At 39.5% G+C, this 21,236-nt stretch overlaps 1 protein-coding gene across 2 annotated transcripts in view; it reads left to right on the forward strand.

Annotated features, from left to right (window-relative positions):
* The window catches only part of spock1 (SPARC (osteonectin), cwcv and kazal like domains proteoglycan 1), a 133,651-nt gene that overhangs the window by 66,459 nt on the left and 45,956 nt on the right, over positions 1 to 21,236 (forward strand). For both annotated transcript variants that reach the window (XM_088081135.1, XM_042493318.2), the window contains exons 3-4: positions 993 to 1,038; positions 17,557 to 17,637. In XM_088081135.1, the coding sequence (XP_087937261.1) occupies positions 993 to 1,038; positions 17,557 to 17,637 (127 nt within the window). The remainder of the gene's footprint in view (positions 1 to 992; positions 1,039 to 17,556; positions 17,638 to 21,236) is intronic.

Genomic DNA, 21,236 nt, shown 5'->3' on the forward strand with positions numbered 1-21,236 from the left:
ACTGGAATTTCAAAAATCAATATAATACCTTGAAAAATAATGCGCTCTGGTTAGTATCAGAGCACAGCAGAGTGACTGGAGTAAACATTAACAGCGAGGGAGAGAGTAAGAAAGCATAGGTGGTACTGGTGCGTTGATACAGCAGAAAATGAGTATTGAAACACCAAATATTCAGAGCTGATATGTATAGATAAATCAATATTTTTGACAATACAGTCTGTATCAAACCTATAAGCTGATTAACATGCTATTCATCACTATTGTCTTATACTCATATGTGTGATTTGCATGTAACTCTAATGTGCAAGCCGTGGTTCTTTTCATAATGGGATTTTTAATTGCTCTACGCACTAATAGATGTCTCTAGCTGGGCAGGGAATCCACTCTGAATAGAGCCATTGAATCAAAGTGTATTCGGCTTCACAAATTCAAAACCTCTTCTCAGCTGAGACAAGGCAATTATTTTCTGTTTTAGTATTTGCAGTTGAAGAGGCTTCCTCCATGACTATAGACTACTTGTGCTCCTTCAAACATGATTTTGGGAACATCCCAGCAGCTAAAATGTAACATTACCTCTCCTGCCATTTTTTTCCTATTAACAACAACAACACTTCTTTGTGAACTGTTTTTTTTCTGAGCAAAAGTCCATTTTGACCTTGACATTAAATGTGTGTGTCCTAGTTAAACCCATTATTTACTGGAGCGTGTAACGTTCTTTACTCTCCAGCGTGTCTACTGCAGGTTTCTCTTTTTTTTTAAATGTCCGAACAAGAACGCTTTTAGCTCTCTTTCTATTTCTCCTCCGCTGCAATCATTTATTTTAACAAAACACAAGTATGAAAAGAAAGAACAAAAGGAGAGAAGAATGAGGACAGGATTTTTGGTGTAGTATGTGGGCTGTTCTCTTTTTGGTCTGCAAAATAATTCAATGATATACTTGGCTTTGAGTTATTTTTTCTTAACCCAGTTTCTTGTGTTGTGTTTCTGCTCAGGATGACTACTTCAAAAGCTGGGCTCCTGCCAAGTCTCTGGACCAAGGTGAGTCCTGCTGTTCGTGCGTGGTCCTAATGTTTATATTAATGCACTGTGTGTGTGTGAGGCTGAGTGAGGATATCCAGCCTCGATACTCGCAATGAATGTTTGGTCGGTTATGAAGTGTTGTTTTCTGTGATTAGACACGGTGTATCCTGATCTAAATGAGTAAATCAGACTAAGTAAGGTACTGGCAGATGTTGATGACAACCTGCAGGTATGGTGAGTCAGAACAAATCTACAATTAGTTGCTTCCTGTAAGGCACTTATCCTCAATTAAGTCAAGAGGATCTTTTCTTTACTAGAGGAAAGAAAAAACACTTCACATATAGAAGCTAATGTGACTGTCATTACCAGAGGACAAAGACCTTAAAGGATCGTACATTTTCTGTTCCTTTCAAGTTAATTGCCTTTAAAGCCATCACTAAAGGTATTTTAAATTCGTTTTGCTTAACATGGCAGGTCATTCACTTCCATTCAGTTTCAAACAACATGAAATGACCTTGAAGACTTCTAAATCAGATAAAGGCTATTCATCATCATTATACCTTTAATTATACCTTCAAATATCATACATTGTAATGAGATTTCCAATATGTGGCTCTAAAAGTTTTTATTTGGTAGTTTGATTCCCTTTTTTGTGACAATATGTTCCAAAGCAGAAGGAAACTGCCTCTATTGTCCTTTTTAAAAAGACAAGTTTAAAGAATAATACCCTACATAGTCGACAGTAGTGCTAAAGCAGTCACAGCCCATTTAGAGCAATCTATTGCCTTTTTTCTTCATTTTTTTCGGTTATTTGTATAAACCCAGATGGGAGGATGTGGGTGGGTAAATGTGTAAATGTATATACATGTATTCACATGTCAAACGGTTATTTTTTTTCTAATATAAGTAAAGTTGTAAAAAAACAAACAAACAAACAACTGAGGCAAGATTCAAACATAATGTTTAACAGAAAACAAGGCTGGATTTTAGGGCGCTTTCACACTTGATTGGTTATTGTTGCATTTTTCATTTTTTCACTTTTTTCCCACTTTTTCAAGTACATCAAACATTATAAACAACTGCCAAGTGATTGAAACAGCTGCTCGTCCACTGGACAGAATACCCAAGTGAAATTTACAGACGCTTCTTGATCTCAGAAATAACAAAGCAAAACCAAATTTAAGCAGGCTTTGCTGTTTCTTTCAATCAAATATTTCAGGAGAAGGAGAACATTATGAGCTGCTGACAAGACAGCGAGCTTTTCATTCTTCGAATGAGACAAGGCCCTGACGAGAGAGAGACCGGTGATGATCTTTTTTGGTTCACTTCCCGTATTTCGGTTGGATCTCTAGTGAACTCTAGTGCACTCAGGAGCTAACAGAGACCAAACATTTTAGGTGGATCGGTGTTTTGTTGTTTGATCCAGAATTCGTGAACTGAGTTTTCACACTACCCCAAACCAACTAGACTATCCGACAAAATGCCTCAGGGTTCAGTTAAAATTTTCCATCTGCTTGATAATAGTATTAGCAGAAGTTTTTCCATCTGCTTTAGAGGTAGTAAATCGAATGTACGTAGTATAAAATATATTCTAAAACAAACAAAATCACACTGAAAACTGTATCTCATTAAATAATTGTATTAAATTGAAATAAACAACTGTACAGAGTTTTAAAACAGAAAGTTAATTCAGAAAATACGCAGAAACGTAAAGTTCAGCCAAAAAAAACCCAATTACTTTGCACCTATTAGTCTGCACCAGTGTTAATATACTGAAGCTTGCATGTGTGGTACATTTATTTTCTTTACTTTACATCAGTCATCTTTCACTCTGCAGTCTTCTGATCATACAGTTTACAGCACGTAAATTATGAGCACTGCACATGAAGTCATTGTGCTGTTCAGTAAGCTGTTGCCAAAAATCAAGTCACCTCTTAAAACATAGGTCTCTGTGTGCGCGTGTGTGTGTGTGTGTGTGTGTGTTTGTCGTGAGGCCAAAAGCGGCTACTTTTCATTTATGTGCTGCTTATGGACTTACTATGGCGACAACGCCAAGTCCACTTTATCAATCACACTCAAGTGTGTAATGCTCTTAGACCCCAAGTAACTCTCGACTAAACTCAATTATTGCACACACTCGCTTACCCTCGCTCACACCCACATTGTCTCACACACTCACACACATGTACACACAGTTTGGGGGGTTGATTGGACTGCGACTCTCTGAACAGCACAACAGACTTTAAATCTTTCTACTACCGAGTTTGTTCTGTTCCGTGCTGGCTTGGTTTTGCATATGTAGCACAGTAACTGTAACTCTTCAGGGAAAGACTTGCTGAGCAGGTTTATCTGGGCCAGCTCCTCGTGGATACTCAGCCTAATGAGAACAGCCTCGCCTCAGTTCATCAAATTTCTGAGAGAGAACTAAAGACAAAAAGTAAACAGAGCTTCATTCTTTTAACCAGTGACTAAATACGTCAGATGTTGAGGAGAAATCCTCTTTTCCAAAATCCATTTGTAGCACAGAGGCCTGATTTAGATGCTCAAACAGTTATGGACTAACAGAAAAAGCTGTAACTCTAGAGCTGCTGTATGGATGACACACAACTTTTTTGTTTCTTAATGAGGATACATTTTTTGTTGTATGCAGCTTGACTATATCTTTGAAGTATACGCCTTACTTTACAGATATTCCATTCAGTTAGGCCAGAGAAAACTTTTTGAAAGGTACAGATAATAATCAGATCAGGGTTCTTACACGATATGGAAAAGTATGGAATTTAGTGTTAGTACTTTACAGATCTGGATGAAATATGGAAAACAAGTATGAAAAAATGTTTCCAGAGTATCGCCCTTATTCTATTTTCAGAAATCTAAAATTCAGAATTTTTTAAAAAATAAAGTGTTCATACAAGCACAGTATTTTTCATGGTGTTTGGAGTCAGCGTAGCCAAGATATTCACTATTGTGTGAGAAGGCGCAGGCCAAAGCGAGCTGGATGATACCAAAAGCAAAGCAAGAAGTTATGGCGTGTGACTGAACGCACACTCAAATGCAGAGCTGCTTCTACGCAGCTTCTCTGCCTCTAGTGCCTTATAAATGAACTCAAACCTGGTCATTATTTTGAAATTTTCTTTGCATTGAAAGATTGTATCACAAATAGCTAAATATTTATACAGTCATGTAGTTATCTAAAATGTAAACAGACTGTCTCTCCTGTGTAACAAATTCATACGTCATCGTTTCACAGTGAATGAATAAGGCTGCACAGATGCTGTGAAGATTTAATTTTAATAAAACTACTTAATTTTGGTTCTTATTCATAATAATATTCATTTTGTTAATGTAAAATAATATGACTATGGGCGGCGCTGGCTAGTGGAGCGTCGTCCATCTGTCTACATAGGAGTGTGGACTGAACGACCACAGCGGGGCTGGCTGTTTGTTCTCAGATGTCCAAAATGATCTGAAAAACTTACAGAGAAGTCTCAAAATTTTGAGTTTGGAAAAGTATGGAATTTTGAAAGGGAGAGTGTGTCAGAAACCTACCACTGGGAAATGACACTCACTGGACACACACTCAAAAAGAGGTCACCATTCACTTGCAAGTTTTTTGTTCCTCTGTAGTGACATCTTGTCTTTTAAAGGAAAACTTCAGATTGTTACAACTTAGGAAATGTTTTTGTTTTGTTGTGTTTTTTTTAACTCTGGTAAAGGTGACATTTACTCACCAAAGTAAAGGTCAGGTTATGATAGAAGTGAACAGGAAAAATTGTTTATAGCTCTTCCAAATGGCCACGATTGAAGGCGAGATGAAAACAAAATTCAGTGTTGCCGTCATGAAAGCGTGAGAAGTAACAGAAATAGTTCTGCAAAGAATGAAAAAAAAAGAGCTTGAGACAGAAATTCATACTTTCTCACCTCCACACAGCAGGCTGATTCCTGTGTGAAGTGTGCGTTAATGTTGGATTGTTGGAAAGTTACAAAGATGAAAAAACACAGTTGCCTAAATTTGCCGTTGGACAGGTGTGGGAGGAGGGGTTACGGAGACTTTCAGAACATCCAATATTCAGTTCTGGTAAATTATAGCAGTGCCTTAATTTTTGAAATCAGGTAATTATTAAAAATGGAGCTTAGTGTGAAACAGCAAACAGTTGGACCATCATACAGGTCGCCAAAAGCCAAACCAAACGTGAGTGCAACTGTAACATAATAAAACCACAAGACAAAACAACTGTTGCAACTCTAGCAGGTCACCTTCATTTTCTGTTTCCAAAATTGGTTTTAGAGACAGTCCTTTCAACACAAACAACAGCATCAGTCGTTTCAATACAAACCTCTAAAGAGCATGTGTTATTTACCAGGGATATTATTGATGTGAATATGAACAATAAGAAAGTAAGCACTCACACGTCTTTCCAGTGGTTATGTGTCTGAGAGCACAGCTGATAGGTAAGTGGTTTGTTTACATGTTGTGGGAGAGCTCCATTTTAATGGATGCAGTGTGGACAGAGAGCATGCGATGCATCGCGATGCAGCACGACACTCGCATCCAGTTAGGACACAGAGTCAGACTTAAACTCAGGAGACCACAGTTTGTTTCCTGTTTCCTACTGACGTTGATTTTTTTTTAAAGCAGACCACAAGGATTGTGTTATAACTGTAAGCATGGCGACTAAAATCCCCTAACCATCACATAGTGAGTTACTTTTGTGCCCAAACCTAAACTATAGCTTTGGCGGTTTGTTTTCAACCTGCGTGCATGACTGACTACTCCTTTTGTTGGCCCAAAAGGACTTTTTTTTTAGCAAGAGATTTCAGTAATTACTTTAGAGAGTACAATAGAACTGATGGCCAGAGCTACAAAAATAAAATAAATGATGTAATTGACCGTAGTTTTCCTGTAACTGTGGCAGGAGACAATAAAGCCCAGTCTTTAGAAACTAACAATAAAAACCATCTCATACACTTCTTTCAGCGTTTAGAAAAAGGTTTCAAAATCTTCCTGAAATACCTTTTCCTCTGAAACGTCTCTCACACTGCCCGCACCACGCAGCACACTCAAAGCATGAGTCACTGCAACATTTTGACAGGACATTGCGAGGTGACTTTGTCCTCTTGAGAATGTGACATCTGTGCACTTCTCTAGAGAGACATTTGATGTAGTTGAAGCATAGAGCAGCTTTGTGCCAATTACACTTTTTATGGGATCGCATAAAAATGTATTTTTCTCAATCTTTTTTTTTTTTTTTTGCTTTGTTCTGCTGCAGCATTACACTTCAGCTGCGATATGAGGGCTCCCCTGCTGCAGAGCTGCTAACACCGCTATGCACAGTGCAGTTACTCCCACACAAACAGCACACCTGGGAGTAATGGACAGCAAAACAATTAGACTAGTTAATAAATAATGGGAATCAATCAGACAATCTGGCGTGCTTTGGGAACATTTGCTGTTTTCATGTGTCTAAATTGCTTCAAGCGGGTCCCATTTTCAGCTGGTGCTATAGGCATCACACTCATAAGTGTTTGCTTTTACCTTTTGACTTCAGCAAGTGTCAGCATTACAGACTTTTAAATATCGTCAAATCATCTGTATTTTAAAATAGGTGATTTGGGAGACACCTGAATCTCTTTTCTAAACAAAGCTGTGTTGTAATGTCATAAAACCCAGACACTGTCCTTCCCTAAGAAAAACAATCCCACTGGTCAGGGGTCGGCAACCTTTTTGATATGAAATGCCATATTTAATTTTTTGTTTCTTTGTTAATCCATGTGCCATATCGGTATAACGTCAATCTCTCACTTCTCAAAATGCTCCATAAAAACTTTGGCTATGTCCTCAACTGTTGTTGTCTGAGGCAGTTACAGTCAAATCAAAGTATCCTGCGACTGCCAAATTTGGTGTGTGTGTGTGTGTGTGTGTGTGTGTGTGTGTGTGTGTGTGTGTGTGTGTTTGTGTGTGTGTGTGTGTGTGTGTGTGTGTGTGTGTGTGTGTAAATCCGCCCCTTTGTGCCATTCTGTATCCCCTCTCTAAATTCGGATGTTTGCAAGCAATTGCAAGTTTTTTTTGTCCAGGGTGCTGTTTGTTTTTGCTTGGCAGCGATTTGAGGAGTTTGGGTCACAGAGTGGGCATATGATAAATCGATCCCTTCAGTGCCGATCAGATCAGTCGGATGGTTTGAGAGGAGCAGCTGCTACAGAGAAAGTGAACAAAAACATTTAGAGTGTAATGATTAAGTCTCAGTTTCACTGTACCTGATGTTCTGCAGTTCTGTCTGTGCCCAGAGTACGTGTGTCACGGTGGGCTGCTACAAATAAATGAATCTTGGGGAAACCCTGAACTTAAACATTTCAAAAACTCTTTAGCATACTCACTAGTAGTTTGCCATTGGTTAAGCTATGTTGTGTCCATGGTGACACACGTGCACAAAGTTGCCAGCCCCTGCCGTAGTTTGTACAAGCAGCTTATTATGACCCATATTTATGTTTATTGTAAGGAGGAAAACTCTAGTGGCTGTAGTAATTATATTGGGAGGAAAAAGTTAGTCAGGTGATGTAGTATACAACAAAATCTGCATAGGAAGGAGACTGGGGTGGATGGATAGCTCAAACAAACACAGGACTTTGATCCAGGAGACTGCTGTAAATGTCCCATGTAAAACCAAAAGTCAACGTTGACTTATTTTACTTTATGATCATACACCTGTAAGTAAACTTGCATCACCCATATAACATAAGTCAACTTCCAAATGTAACTTATTTATGTGACAAACATAATTGTTGTAATTCAAACACAGATCTAGTTTTGTTGCCTTTACATTACCAAACATACCAAACTTAACCTTTTAACATTTTTAAAATTTTAACCACATGTCTAACCTTGCAACTGTCCAGGGTGCTAATTTATGGAGTGCTCCTGTTTGTTGTATTAGACACAAGTACCAAACAGCTTATTTTAACGACTTGTTAATAAATCTGAGATCTGTTGTCAGACTACAAAAATCATATTGAAACGACAGGTGTGACCACAGCTCTTACTTGGGGTCAATACAGCAGAAATGATGGCGCCATCAGTCACCACCTGCTGATCTCAGTTTGACTAATGAGTCGCTGGTCGCCCTTGGAGACTAATCAGCAGCGGGAAGGTTGATGGGGGAGAATCCAGTCCCCTGATGAATCACTTGGCGATTAATGCTTCCCTCTGTAGCATCTAATGAATGAAATCAGTGGCATCACAAATTACTTGTTGGTGATACTGAACAGCAAGCGATCAAACCCACCAGTGGTAAATCTGTTTTCCAGACGTCTTGTGGCTTAATGAGGTCCAGCAGTTGATTTGTAGCTTATTGTGGAGCTGTGGTAAACATGTATTTAAATCCCACAAATCCTACAGAATTTTAGAAAACTTAAGAACAAGCTACAGTCTGTAGGGCCAGTTGGCTGCTTAGCCTTGCTGAAATGAACATATGCTCCAGCTCATCAGTATACTGATAATATCAGCATGTCAGGATTGTGCTGTTGATTCAGTTTTGAATGCAGTGTTGGTTTCTGTGTGACTCTGTTTTCCTGTATCTGTTTGGTGACAGCAGGCCTGATTTCAAATGACTGTTTTCTGTCTTTTGTTTGTAGCTCGTATGATTTTCCCAGCCTCTGTGTTTGCTGGTACGAATTGCTTTTTCTGAGACTAAACAATGTGTAACATTAGAGCCTTATTTTCCACTGGGTTTCTGCGGAGTAGAAGCTGATTTTGGTGAATCATAAGTGGCTTTTGAGCACAGATTTGCAGAAGTCCACCACCTTTTCTGCAAAGGAGCAAAACACATAGACTTTGTGGTGTTTTTGCATCTCTTTGTTGTTTTGTGGTTTTGTATCTCTCTGTGGTCACCTGGTATGTCTTAGCGATTGTTTTAAATCTCTAAGGTAGTTTTGTGTGTTTTTTGATTGGTTTGTGTTTCCTCGTTTGGTATCACTTTGTGTCTCTTTGAGGTAATTTTATGTCTTTTTTGGTTGCTTTGTGTATTGAGTGTGTGTCTCCTTGTGATCGTTTTCTTTTTGTTGTTGTTTGTGTCTCTTTGAAGTCATATTGTGTCTCTTTGATGTACTCTTGTGTCTTATTAAGGTAATTATGTCTATTTTGGTTGTTTTGTAGTCTGTTTGTCGTATTTTGCCCATTTTTGTAGTGTTCTTGCGTCTATTTGCAGTTCCTTTGCATCTCTGTGGTCTTTTTTGTGTCTCTTTGTTGTTATTTTTTCTCTTCCTGGCCACTACATGTTGATTTGCTTGTGTCACTTAAGGACCATTAAGTAATCCCTCCATGGGTGGAATAATGAACTTTGTGTGTTGTATATGTGTATTTTAATCAAATAGAAGTTTTGTAATTAGCACTTGACAGTAGGTTTGATAATTACAATGGGATTATGAAGCCTGTGTTGTTCTTAAAATGGAAGAAGACTTTAATTTGGCACATTTAGTCATCTTTTTCTAAAAGAAGCTCCACCGCCACATATACTGCAGAAAAAGCTGCGTATGATGAAGGTGATACTGTAAATGCATTTTAAATACCAACACAGCAGGATGTCTCTTAATGCTTTAAAATAGTACAGTGTGGGCAGAAAAGCTTTCACGCCAACATATGTGAATACATTTTGTTTTGTTAACATTTATGGCAACAACTCAGTTTTCTTTGTTGTCTCCATATCTCCACTGTTTATATAACAGGTTGGGTGCATCACTCTGAGCACATATCGAGCACAGAAAACCTCACATGCAAATTTTTTGGAATTCTGAAGAAGTCACAAACTTAGCATCATGTGGAGGTGAGCTTTACTGTCAGTTTTCGCTGGCAGGCAATTTACTAAACTGACAGAATTTTCTATAAAGTGCTGCTTCCCACAAAATATATTCATGCAACAATGCAGCTCGCCCTGCAACCCTGCTTTATGTGTGTCTCCCTCACTGCAGTCGTTCAGAGTTCTCTCTCTCCCCGCTGCCGATTCTTTCAGCATCACCCTCACTCTTTCTAAATTCTCTCATCAGTTTTTCTTCTTCGTATTTTCAGGTCATCTATCTCTCACCACCCCTACACGTCACACGTCATTGTTTCCCCAGAGTTTTCTATTGTTTCTGACGTATTGAGTTCATCAGATGGAAATTACATAATGATGAACAATGGGCGACTGTGAATCAACATAACACAGTGACGTAAACACACACACACACTCACGCTGACACACACGCACACACACACACACACACACACACTGAAAAGCCTGTGAGAATTAGTTGTTTGTTGTCATTTTCATACATAACTGATAAATATTTTAAGAGGTTTGGTTATTATTAACACATTTCCCTGGTGTAATTGTAGTCTCTTCTCTTCACTTCTCTCGTTTCTTTCATCAGCTTCTTTTGCCCTGCGGGAAATCTCTCGTAGAAACACTCACCAACATGCTGTCCCTTCTAGCTCCACTCACACATTCTTCTTCCATCAGAAAGTACAATTCGACCATGTCACAGCAACTCAGTTTGGGACCTTTCCGCATATTACGGTCATTCAGATCTATAGAGTTGACAGTCTCTGTGGTCACCATCATTCAAGTTTCGAGCTTGTCAGATGGGAAGTTTTATGTGTGATATAAGTATTTAATTTAAGTTTTTTGTATTTGGATGGGTTGAGAAAATATGTTGCGGCTTTAGGTTAGGTTTAGGAAAAAACATCACGATTTGGTTCAGCATTCATACAAGAGATGAACAACGGGCTCCCAGCTTGGCTCCATGGACCCATCCACCACGCCTTCTACCTGCCCCACAGGGACGTTCTCGTTCCTCTATTTCTGTTATCTACAGAGTATCAAAGTGATGCCATACAGTGGCGTATTATACCTCTACAAAAGGTGGCTTTGTGCTTTGGTGTGTGATGCCGAAATCAATGACCACGCGACGGTATTGGACGAGTTCATGACGAGACAGCACTGTGACTGAGAGAGAGGAGGCGGGACTATGGAGGCACTGCGGCAGTGTGTGTCCACCCGCTGCTGGAGAAAAGAAAGAGCGAGAAAAAAGTAGTCGTATCAGTACTAAGGAAAATGAATAAAGAAACAATTTCAAATATTCAGAATTGATATCTGTCAATAAATTGTTATTTTTGACAACATAAGTGCATAATATAGAGTAATTATAACAACATTGATCTTTCAGTAATAATACTGCAGCACTGTGAAGTTTGCCTCTTCTTCATCTTGGCTGCTCATTAAACTTCTTGAGACAGTGCTCCCAAGTGAGATGAGAAATGCAAATATTAATTTGTATTTCAAACATTTCTCCTTTGGTCAAAATGCGCAGAGCATGATTTTGGAGGAGAGGAAAACATTAAATCATCAAACTAAACTGAGTTTTATAAATTACACGCCACATTTAAATGTTACAGCCCTTCTTGTCTCCATCATGCATGAGGACAGATTGAAGAATCCTTAAACATATGAACTGGTTTCCATGGTGACTGCTCATTGACCTGTCTTTCTGCCTGTCATGGATAGTTAACCTGTTAGGCCTCTGTACATGTCGCACTGAATGCTGAATGCTCTATAGCTGTGTGAGCAGGTAGGTGTGTGTGGGTGACATTGGGCTGTGTCCCAGAAAGCCCAGCTTGTCCTGTAGTGAGTGTCTCAAATAGACATCTGCTGTACTCAGATCAGGGCTTCATGTACATGTTGAGCCAACTCACTTCCAAAAGAAGACCCAGGACCAAAGACTGATGTGATAAAGGTTTTACCATAGAGGGCCAAAGTCCTAACATCAGCCTCTATTTAACAAGCTTCTGTAACTCAGTGCGATCTTTTGTGCAGCATTTCTTTCACCAGTCTTTCTGAAATAATACATTTTTTAACAGCATGTTCCTCGGCTTTACTATCCATATTCTACAAATTAGTACGGCTACAGCTCTTGCCATTAAAGTTTTAGACCATTGTGATTTTAACAAAATTAAACAATGATTACACACACAAAAAAACGTCAGCTCCCATTTATATTTAGCAGAGCATGGCTACTTCAGTCATCCTAACGTGTGTTTTTTTCCACATAAATAAAATTCTGCAATAAACTCTTATAATGTTATCTTTCCAAAAAAAAAATAAAAAATCAGTCATTGTCTCTGCTATGTAGAGACTTTGTGTTCCTCTCTGTCCAGTTGTTTTTGTAGATTTGTCTGAACTATCCAAAACAACTTGACTCACTCATGAGCTTGCCTGCTCTGTCAAACTTCAGTAAACTGCTTGTGGAAAACTTCCACCAGAGAACCTGTTTTGAAATGTATTTGAAGCTTTTAAAACTAGTTTCAATGTTGAGGCAAAATCCAATATTTTTGTGTAACTAGGCAAAGAAATATGAGCACATACACCCACGTTATTCTTTTTTGTTCAAATGATACAAACAGTGAGCTCATAAACACACACGCACGCACACACACACACACACACACACACACACACACACACACACACACACACACACACACACACACACACACACACACAGGTTGTTGATTCCGCTCTCCACCCACCTGTGACTACAGCAATCTGGAGTGAGAGCGGCTGCCTTCCAGTCATTAAAATATCAACCTGACATTTACTTTTGACTTTCTCCATCTATAAGGAAGCAGATATTATCCTGAGAACCTAGCTTAGTAGAGAGCAACGCTGCTTAGGCATTTTCAGAAACAACAAAGAAGGCTGCAACAGCTGATGTGGAACTTCCTGTTGAAGAATTTCAAAATGTAATGGCATCATCTGCAATCCCTGACATACTGATGCTTCATCGTCAGAGCTCATCTCTGCATGTTGCAGCCTGTATACATTTGTTCATGACTCAGCGCGCACGTCACATGTTCTGTTCTGTTGCTCTGATTCAGGGCCGGCTCTACCCAATTTGGTGCCCTAGGCGCCCTAACCCTAACCTGCACCTCCGCACCCAATAACGACACATCACATGCTCACACATAATTTAGGAGCATGTCACTGTTTATTTTATTTGTAATGTTAATATATATATATTTTTCTAGACAGAAAACACTAAGTGAGGGCGGCAGTGGGCATAGAAAATTATTATTTTTTTATTATTTTCCCTTGAGGCCAAGGGGGACTGGCGGCGTGGCGGCGCCCCTCCAGCAGATGGTGCCCTAGGCGACCGCCTATATCGCCTATGCCAAGAGCCGGCCCTGCTCTGATTGGTTGTCAGTCTATCAAATTGCCTCCAGAGGTATTCTCATCTACAGCCATTAAATCAAAAATGAATTGAGAGATTCCAGATTAACTCACATTTGTGATTTTCTGTTGATGTCAGGCTACGCAGAAATACCTGGTGTCAGGGCTGGGTATCGTTAGTAAATTATGATAGTACCAATACCTGTACCTTTAACATTATACTATGTACAGCTGTCACATACTGTTTGTAAAAATGCTTGTCAGTGAAGATTGACTCTCGTTTGGCTTTTGTCTCACTGTATGTTTTTCAGGGCTTTCTCTGTTTGATGCCTGCTGCTTTCAGTCTGGCATCTCGTCCCTGTCTTTTTTTTTAACACACCCATCAATGCTCCCAGCTCAGAAAATAAGAAGAAAATGAGAAAATACAGGAAGAGGGCAGAATCTTTGCAGAAAAAATGTACCACCACTCACCTTTAGTGGGTCATAAAATGAAACAAGATGCCACAAATGTGTAGCATAGCTGCACTTTTGAACATTTTGGTGGCATCCCAGCAGGCTGAACTGCAGATGTCATCAAATACACCGCCCTCAGCTTCACCACGCCACAGACTTTATGGGTTACAGCTAATGCAGTAGTAGGCCAGTCACACTTTGCATCAAATCAAAGAATGTTTGTGGCAATGGGCAGCGAGCAAATCCATACAGAGAGTGTTTTTTTCTCTAGATCTGGGTACAAAAAGGATCGAATGCAGGTTTCGTTTGACTGGAGAAGTGTCTGTACTCCTTGATGCAGGGTTATTTCAGTTTATAGCGATAAGCTTAACGCTGCACAATGTTACAATCATGTGTGGTCCAGGTCAGCTAAGTCTTCTTCAATAGTCGAATTCTGAATTTTATTTATTGCTGGTTTTCTGCATCTGCATTACTTTCTGCTAGGTCCCATCTGTAATGGTTGGAGAGCTGCCCTGAAAAGGCCTTTGAATTTGAGCACAGAGACAGTGAGACAAGAGGGGAGGAAGCGTCCTTGGCAGCAGATAACACTTGTACTGTCAGCAAGACCAATGTTAGAGTCAGTATTCTGATTATTTCATTCTCAGTTCTGGTGTATGGGCATGCCCAACACATTTGTGAGGCTCTGATTGCAATACATTACCCACAAAGGGGGAGTCAACGGGAGGATTGCAAATGGCAGGTGGGGCCCCATTATCACAGCCCGTCCAGAGGAGCACAGGAGAGTCGACTGGCATCCAAAGCCTGGAAGACACAATGCAGACAAAGACAGAGAAAAGACAATACAAGTTAAGTTCACAATTTTCAGGTGTTAACTACTCCTGTCCGTTCGCCTAATTAGATTACATAGTGAATAAGTGGTTGCCATGGGAACGGTGTTGGCAGCAGAGACAGAAGCCATTTGTGATGCACTCTGGCTTGGCAGGAGCAGCCACAAACAAAGCCTCGAAAATCTGGAGCCTCCAAATTGCCAATCAGCCTGATTAGACGTGACATTGTGTTTTCCCAGCAGAGTGTTCGCCGTTGTTATATATTTCATCAGCTATTTTCTCAAACTCACTAAGCCTCTGTCTCTCTGAAGATATGCTGTCTGTCTGCTCCCATCCCTCATCAGTCCATCTTTAATCTCCCCAAACTCTGTCACTGCTTCTTAATACATTCTCATATAACCATCTTTGATCTACGCCTGAAGGAGCTAAGAGAATTAGAAAGAGAGAAACTGATAAGAAAAGAGACAGATAGGACAACAAACAACAGCGAGCACCTCAGGTCTGTGTATTAAATGGAGTGTGAGCTGGAGCAAGAACAAATATCTCATTTCACTGTAATGTGCTAAGGGTTTGTAGCTCGCTCTCCAGGCGTTCTTTAAACATTGTTTACCGCTCTGATTTTAATGGCTTGTTGGCCGCATCATAAAAAGTGACTCAATATCCATGACCCTCGGCTCAGCTCTTATCTCGCACTTTCAGAGGGGCGAGTGCTCGCAGTGTTGCGTCTTAACACATAAATGGGACTATCAGCCGAGACGCACACATACATGCTACAGTGATTTGCAGTAAATTAACTAGTCACACACACACACACACACACACACACACACACACACACACACACACACATACACACTCAGGGGTGGTAATCAATGATACCTGGAGCCTGCTGAGACGCAGAGGAAGGAAATACACACAGTCACGCTGAGGGTATTGTTAATTTAATGAACAGATGAAACCAATCATATCAGCAAAGCGGTTAATTTTCTGTTTAGGATGGAAAAGAAGAAACGGCACAGAAGAAGAAGAAAGAGAAACTAGTGGCTGAGAGAAATGGTGATTAAGAAAGGGCAAATGCTGGCAGACGGAGCCACACTGAGTCGAGTGAATTGTTGCTGCCCTACACTTCCAGTCTAGAAAGGCAGAGCCAAAACCAACAACGAACTCAAAGCGAAATGAAGCTGTGAATCAATGGACTGCAGTGTGTGAACGCTGCTGAACAGGCTGTTTTCAAGGGGAGATACACAAACAGTAGATCACATAGAGGGAAGACTGTGTGTTTGACTGTGTGTTTTGTTTCTGCCCTTTGTGCCCCGTAGACAACAGAACCTCCAGTGATCATCGTAAATTAGGATAAATAAACTTCAGAGGATGTGAGCAGACAGCTGTTGCTCGCGATCATAGCACAAGCCCTCAGGCTAAATGCCAGCTTGTGAAAGTGACAGCGGCATCAGAGAGTCCCGAGGGAGAAGATACAAAGATATACAGACACAAGGCCTACAGAGAGCACTTGAGAGAGATTGCCTGCACAGAGGATAACTCAGAGATAAGAAAGTCATCCAATAATGAGGAGGAGAGAGGCCTGGCAAAGAGGAGCGAGAGGAAAGAGTGGAAGAATAATGAATAGAGGGCGTATTGACAAAAAACAAAGTTAACTTTTGCTTCTGCGCACACACATATCTCTTTACTTTTTCCCAGCCATTATGTACAATCCATGTTCAGTCATTTCTCAAAAGCCTCGCTGGCTGATAAATACAGGAGATGGATGACTTTGGGAGTTAATCATCTCAGGGTGTTAATGTCACAGCCTACAGACAGACATGACAAACTTCCTGTAACTCAGCGTTTGGCTGCTCAGCTCCCACCTCGAGGCTCCGCCATCACTGGCCTGCTTCCATATGGGATGCTGTACTGCAGTGTGTGTGTGTGTGTGTGTGTGTGTGTGTGTGTGTGTGTGTGCGTGTGTTTGTAAGAGGGAGGACAGATTAGTGGTTTTGTATCAAGACGGATAGGTGCATTGCTTTGCTTTCCCTCAGCTGAGTCTACTTGTTTTCGTGCTGGGTAATGATGGTGTGATGATTATTCCTTTCAGACGAGAAAAATCTTGTTTGTGTCTGGTTTAGGATTTCAGAAAGTATTTCAGGAGATTAAAAGCATTATATCAGAACATACCTGTTTTGGATTGTGAATCTGGGGACCTGAGTTAGATGAGAAAATTGATACCACACCACATGTCTGTGCATCAAGTACAGAGCTGGAGCCGGGAGGTGGTTAGCTTAGTTTAGAATAAAACGGGAAGCAGGCTTAAAAAGCTAGTCTAGCTCTCTCTAAAGTTCAAATATAAAGCAGCAGCTCCAACAGTTGGTGTTCAACATGTTTTACGTCTTTCATTTAATCTGTACAAAAACAGAAATACAGCTTGAGGTTTAAGAAAAAGTTGTAAGATTTCACTTTTTCTTGGCCAATAGAAGCCAAAAGCAGTCAAGCTAGGAAACCAGCAGAGAAGTTATGTGTTTTTTTTGTTTGTTTTTTTAACGTTAGTGTTTACGGGTTAGACAAAAGAGATGTAATATGTTAATTATAGAGCTCATGAAGACTTTTTTAAACTTTGGACAAAGCCAGGCTCACTGTTTCACCTTCCTTCTCATGGTCTCATGGTAAGAATCCCACGCTGCTGAAAGAAAATAACCAAGCAGAGTCGAGGAGTCTCTAACCCAGCTGTCAATCGTATCAACCGCTGCTTGTGAACTGCGTACAAAATATGCAACGCTCATTAAATATGAATCAAGATTCTGTTGCTGCATTGCCTATTTTTCGCCTCAGATGTTTTGAGAAATGTATTTTTGTGTATCGTTTAGCTGTAAAGTGAGAAAGTTTGCTTTGGCTAATGGGCGGTGCCACGTTTTAAATCCATTGTTTTCACAAACTTTTTCATTTTACAGATAAACATTCAATCTTCTCTTCTAATGCAAATAGGCATATTTTTAACGAAATGTTTAACTGTTGTTATTGTGTGTAAATGATTCTAAATATTCAGTATTTTATGTTTTTTTCTTCAGAGCGAGACGCAGAACCTGGCAGATATGGAGACCCAGGAACTAAAGCTCACTCAAGCACAGCCAAGAAGACAGTACAGGATGGTGAGTTCAGGCAACATCATTTTCATCATCATCATCATCAGGATGGGGAGATTTATTTTATTTTATTTTCTTGTGACTGGAAGAAATAGCTTCAGCCACCGTGCACCCAAAAGTCTGTAACCATCTTGTTTTTGTTGTTGCAGCTGATTGACTTTTCTGATTTAACTATAATATTCTCTCTACGTTGTTGGGCTATAATGGTCTCAGACCTGATCTATTTGTCTGATAATAGTGAGTTGCACTGTCAGATCATTACAGATTACCTGGTTTAATGTGAAATAAATGCTCTGATAGCCAGCCATTGATGTTCCTTACACTGAGTTTAAATTAATCTGCTCTGCTGTCTCAGCTGCACATGCCATAAAACGGCTGGTATTATACAGCTGTGTTTAGCACAATTAGTTCTCCACCCTGTCTCAGGTTGTGTGCAGAGATGTCAGCATGGAGGGGAGAGATAACCGAGCTCGCAGCTCGTCGTCTGAGCCAGATAGAGCATGGCGAATGCACACAGGGTGATCAAAGCTAGCCCCCTCAGTAACATGGAGCTATTTCCAGGGTTAGCTGCAGTACTAACATCACGGTCTGTTAGTGCAAGCTAACACGGAAACTGTAATTTGAGATTTAGCAAGAGGGCTGTGATATACTATAATCTGGTGTTTGTGCTTGTAGCTTCATGTATGTTCGCGTTGGTGTAGTGGGGTGAATTCCTCTGTAATATTGTTTGCTTGAGATTACCAACTCTAAATCAAATAGCTACAGTTAGGTAGCTTATAGTCAATAACCAGAAAGAGCCAATAAATGTAATTTTATTGTGCAGCATATGGAAAATTTATTTAATTTATTTACTTTTTGTCAGATTTTTTCTTTACTTGATAATTTTGATCTGACTTAAAGGTTCAGTATCTAAAATTTAATGCCATCTAACACTGAGGTTGCAGAACTGAAATTTCTCCCATGTGCCATTTCTGCAGGACAGCTTCAGCGGCTGAAGCGAAAACATGAAGCACCTTATCTAGAGCTAGTGTTTGGTTTGTCCACTCTGGGTTACTGTAGAAACAACATGGCAGACTCCATAGAAAAGGTCCCGTTTCCTGTTAAGATATAAACCTCTCATTCTAAGGTATCGAAAACACAACAATTATTACTCTCAGATGATTATAAACTGATAAAAACATATTTCTGACTATTTAATTAAATTTCTGCCAATAGATGCCCCTAACACACTGGGCGTTTAATATTATAAATAATCGTGGATCACTTTTTAAAATCTGCAGTACAGCATATTTATCAGCATTTAGCTTGACAAAATGAAGATTCATAGACATAAAACATTTAATTGGCGCCAAGACACATATTTACCATCTATCATGCATGATTAATCATATATAAAAGTTAAAGAAGTAGTGTGGGACCTATAATGATATAAAGGGCTCCCTTAGTAATTGTCTTCTTATTTATTTACTCATTTTCTTCTTTGCTGAAGCAGTCCCTTCCATGTCTGCTATTTAATTTTATGATACTTTAATAAAAGGAACTGATATAATAACCAGATACAATTATACACAAATGGTTAATAAATAAAATAAATTATTAATTCCTATACTCTTATGTGCCCTTACATGAACTTGTTGGCATGACACATCCATAAAACCCGGTTTAGGCCACAACAAAGCTCCAGGCGGCTGCTGAAATGATGTGATGAGTTGGCAAATGGAAAACTAAATGGGGAACCAATTGCTAAATCAAATGCAAATTGAAATGCAACTGATGTGCACATTGTGTTCTCTTCGTTAGGTAATTACAAAACCAATTACACATGTTTTGATTTAATTCATTGGGAGATAAGCTGCGTGGTAACATACAGTAATCCACAGTATCAAAGCCTAGATAAATCTACAAAATGAGCAGCAGCCATATTGTGCTGCTGTGAGATTCAGCTTGAATAAATAGCACAGCTTTCCCAGTGCATCTTTATGTGCTTGAGTCTATTCAAACACAGCTGTTGGGGTCTATTGTGAAGGTTTGGTTATTTTTAGTTATTTACAGTTCTTGTTATCGGCTCTGATGAAACAGTTGCAACACTATATAAATACATCTCTTTCAGTTTTTAGGGAATGATGTTTACTTTGCATTAGTGGTTTATTTAACAGAGGCCGTGCACAATACTGTTGAGCCAGATTTAGCTATAAATTGCATCAGTGGTCCCTGGGCAGGAAAATGTAAAAGAATAAAATATAGTACAAAGCAGACAGTACTATACAAATGATTGAAAGCAAACAGCTTGAAAAATGTACGAACAGTACATCACATATAAAACATACAGAATATACGTTAGTCTCTTACAGTTTGTTCTATGCAAAGGTTTAGATCAATAATAACCATAGACTGTAGAAATAATGGACATAGCTACTGAAACGTTACCCACTGGATTGTAAAATCTCATTTTGAAGCTTTTAGTTCGATATTACGGTCATTGACATCTTAATTTTTTGCAGCCCAAACTGATAATATTTGAGAGTTTGGATGTGACTGAGAAGCTGAAGAGACTTTCAGCAGACAGCCCATCATTCAACTTGCCCTTAAATATAACTTTTGATAAATGTTGATTAAAAGTAACTGGGTAAGTTGAAAAGGGGAATTAACTATGGAGCCCTGAACCATTTCTGTACCATGCTGTAAACATGATAATTTCTGATGTAAAGTTGGGCAGTCAATCTGTGGGGATTGACTCACTTCTTACGTCACTCTCAAGTGGCAGTTGAAAGAACTTCACGTGTTTGCTTCATTTTTAAGCCTTGGATGCTACCGCTTGGTAAAAAACATGACTGCTTTGTCTTGAGCTGTGTTTTAAGTGTCGCTCTATTGTAAAAAGCTGCAATTTATAATTTTAATTTAAATTAAAGCACATGCTTTTGATTGAGTGCGTCGTTTTGAAAAAGACACGTCAAACATCAGGCAGCGCAATGTAAAAGCCAGAAATGTCTGTGGCTCATGCAGGTGTTGACCGTTCATGTGCTTTATGAGCAAAAACACTAACTCTAAAGATTTTGAATCACATAACATGCAGTTTCACTCTCCATTCTTCCCGTGCCAATGTCGTCTGACTCACTGTGCATTGTAGCTGTCTCGCTCAGGGGGATAATGTGTTCAGATCAGCACACAGGCTTTCTCTTTTAGAAAACATAAAGAAAGAGGAGATTGAAAAGGTTTTTGAAATTGAGATAAAGTGAGTACAGTCTGGTATTTCTCCTGTTCCTCTCTGTACTACATGCTTTAGGTAAAAGGGTGATCTAATGGACACACACACAGCTTTGGTATGTCACATCAGATACTGGTGTTTGTTAAGTTTCTACTTTCTTTCAGTTACTATAATAAAATAGTGAATATGAGTAGATAATAAAAGGAGAGGAGAGTAGATAGAGGTGGAGGAGATGCAGGGCTCTTATACTTCTTCTCATTTGTGCTCAAACACACACACACGCACGCACACACACGCACGCACACACACACACACACACACACACACACACACACACACACACACACACACACACACACACACACACACACACACACATCCTTCAGCTTCGGATTAATGA

The sequence above is a fragment of the Plectropomus leopardus genome, chromosome 8, assembly GCF_026936395.1.
Source record: "Plectropomus leopardus strain MGB_pleo_1.0 chromosome 8, ASM2693639v1, whole genome shotgun sequence".
NCBI lineage: Eukaryota > Metazoa > Chordata > Actinopteri > Perciformes > Serranidae > Plectropomus > Plectropomus leopardus.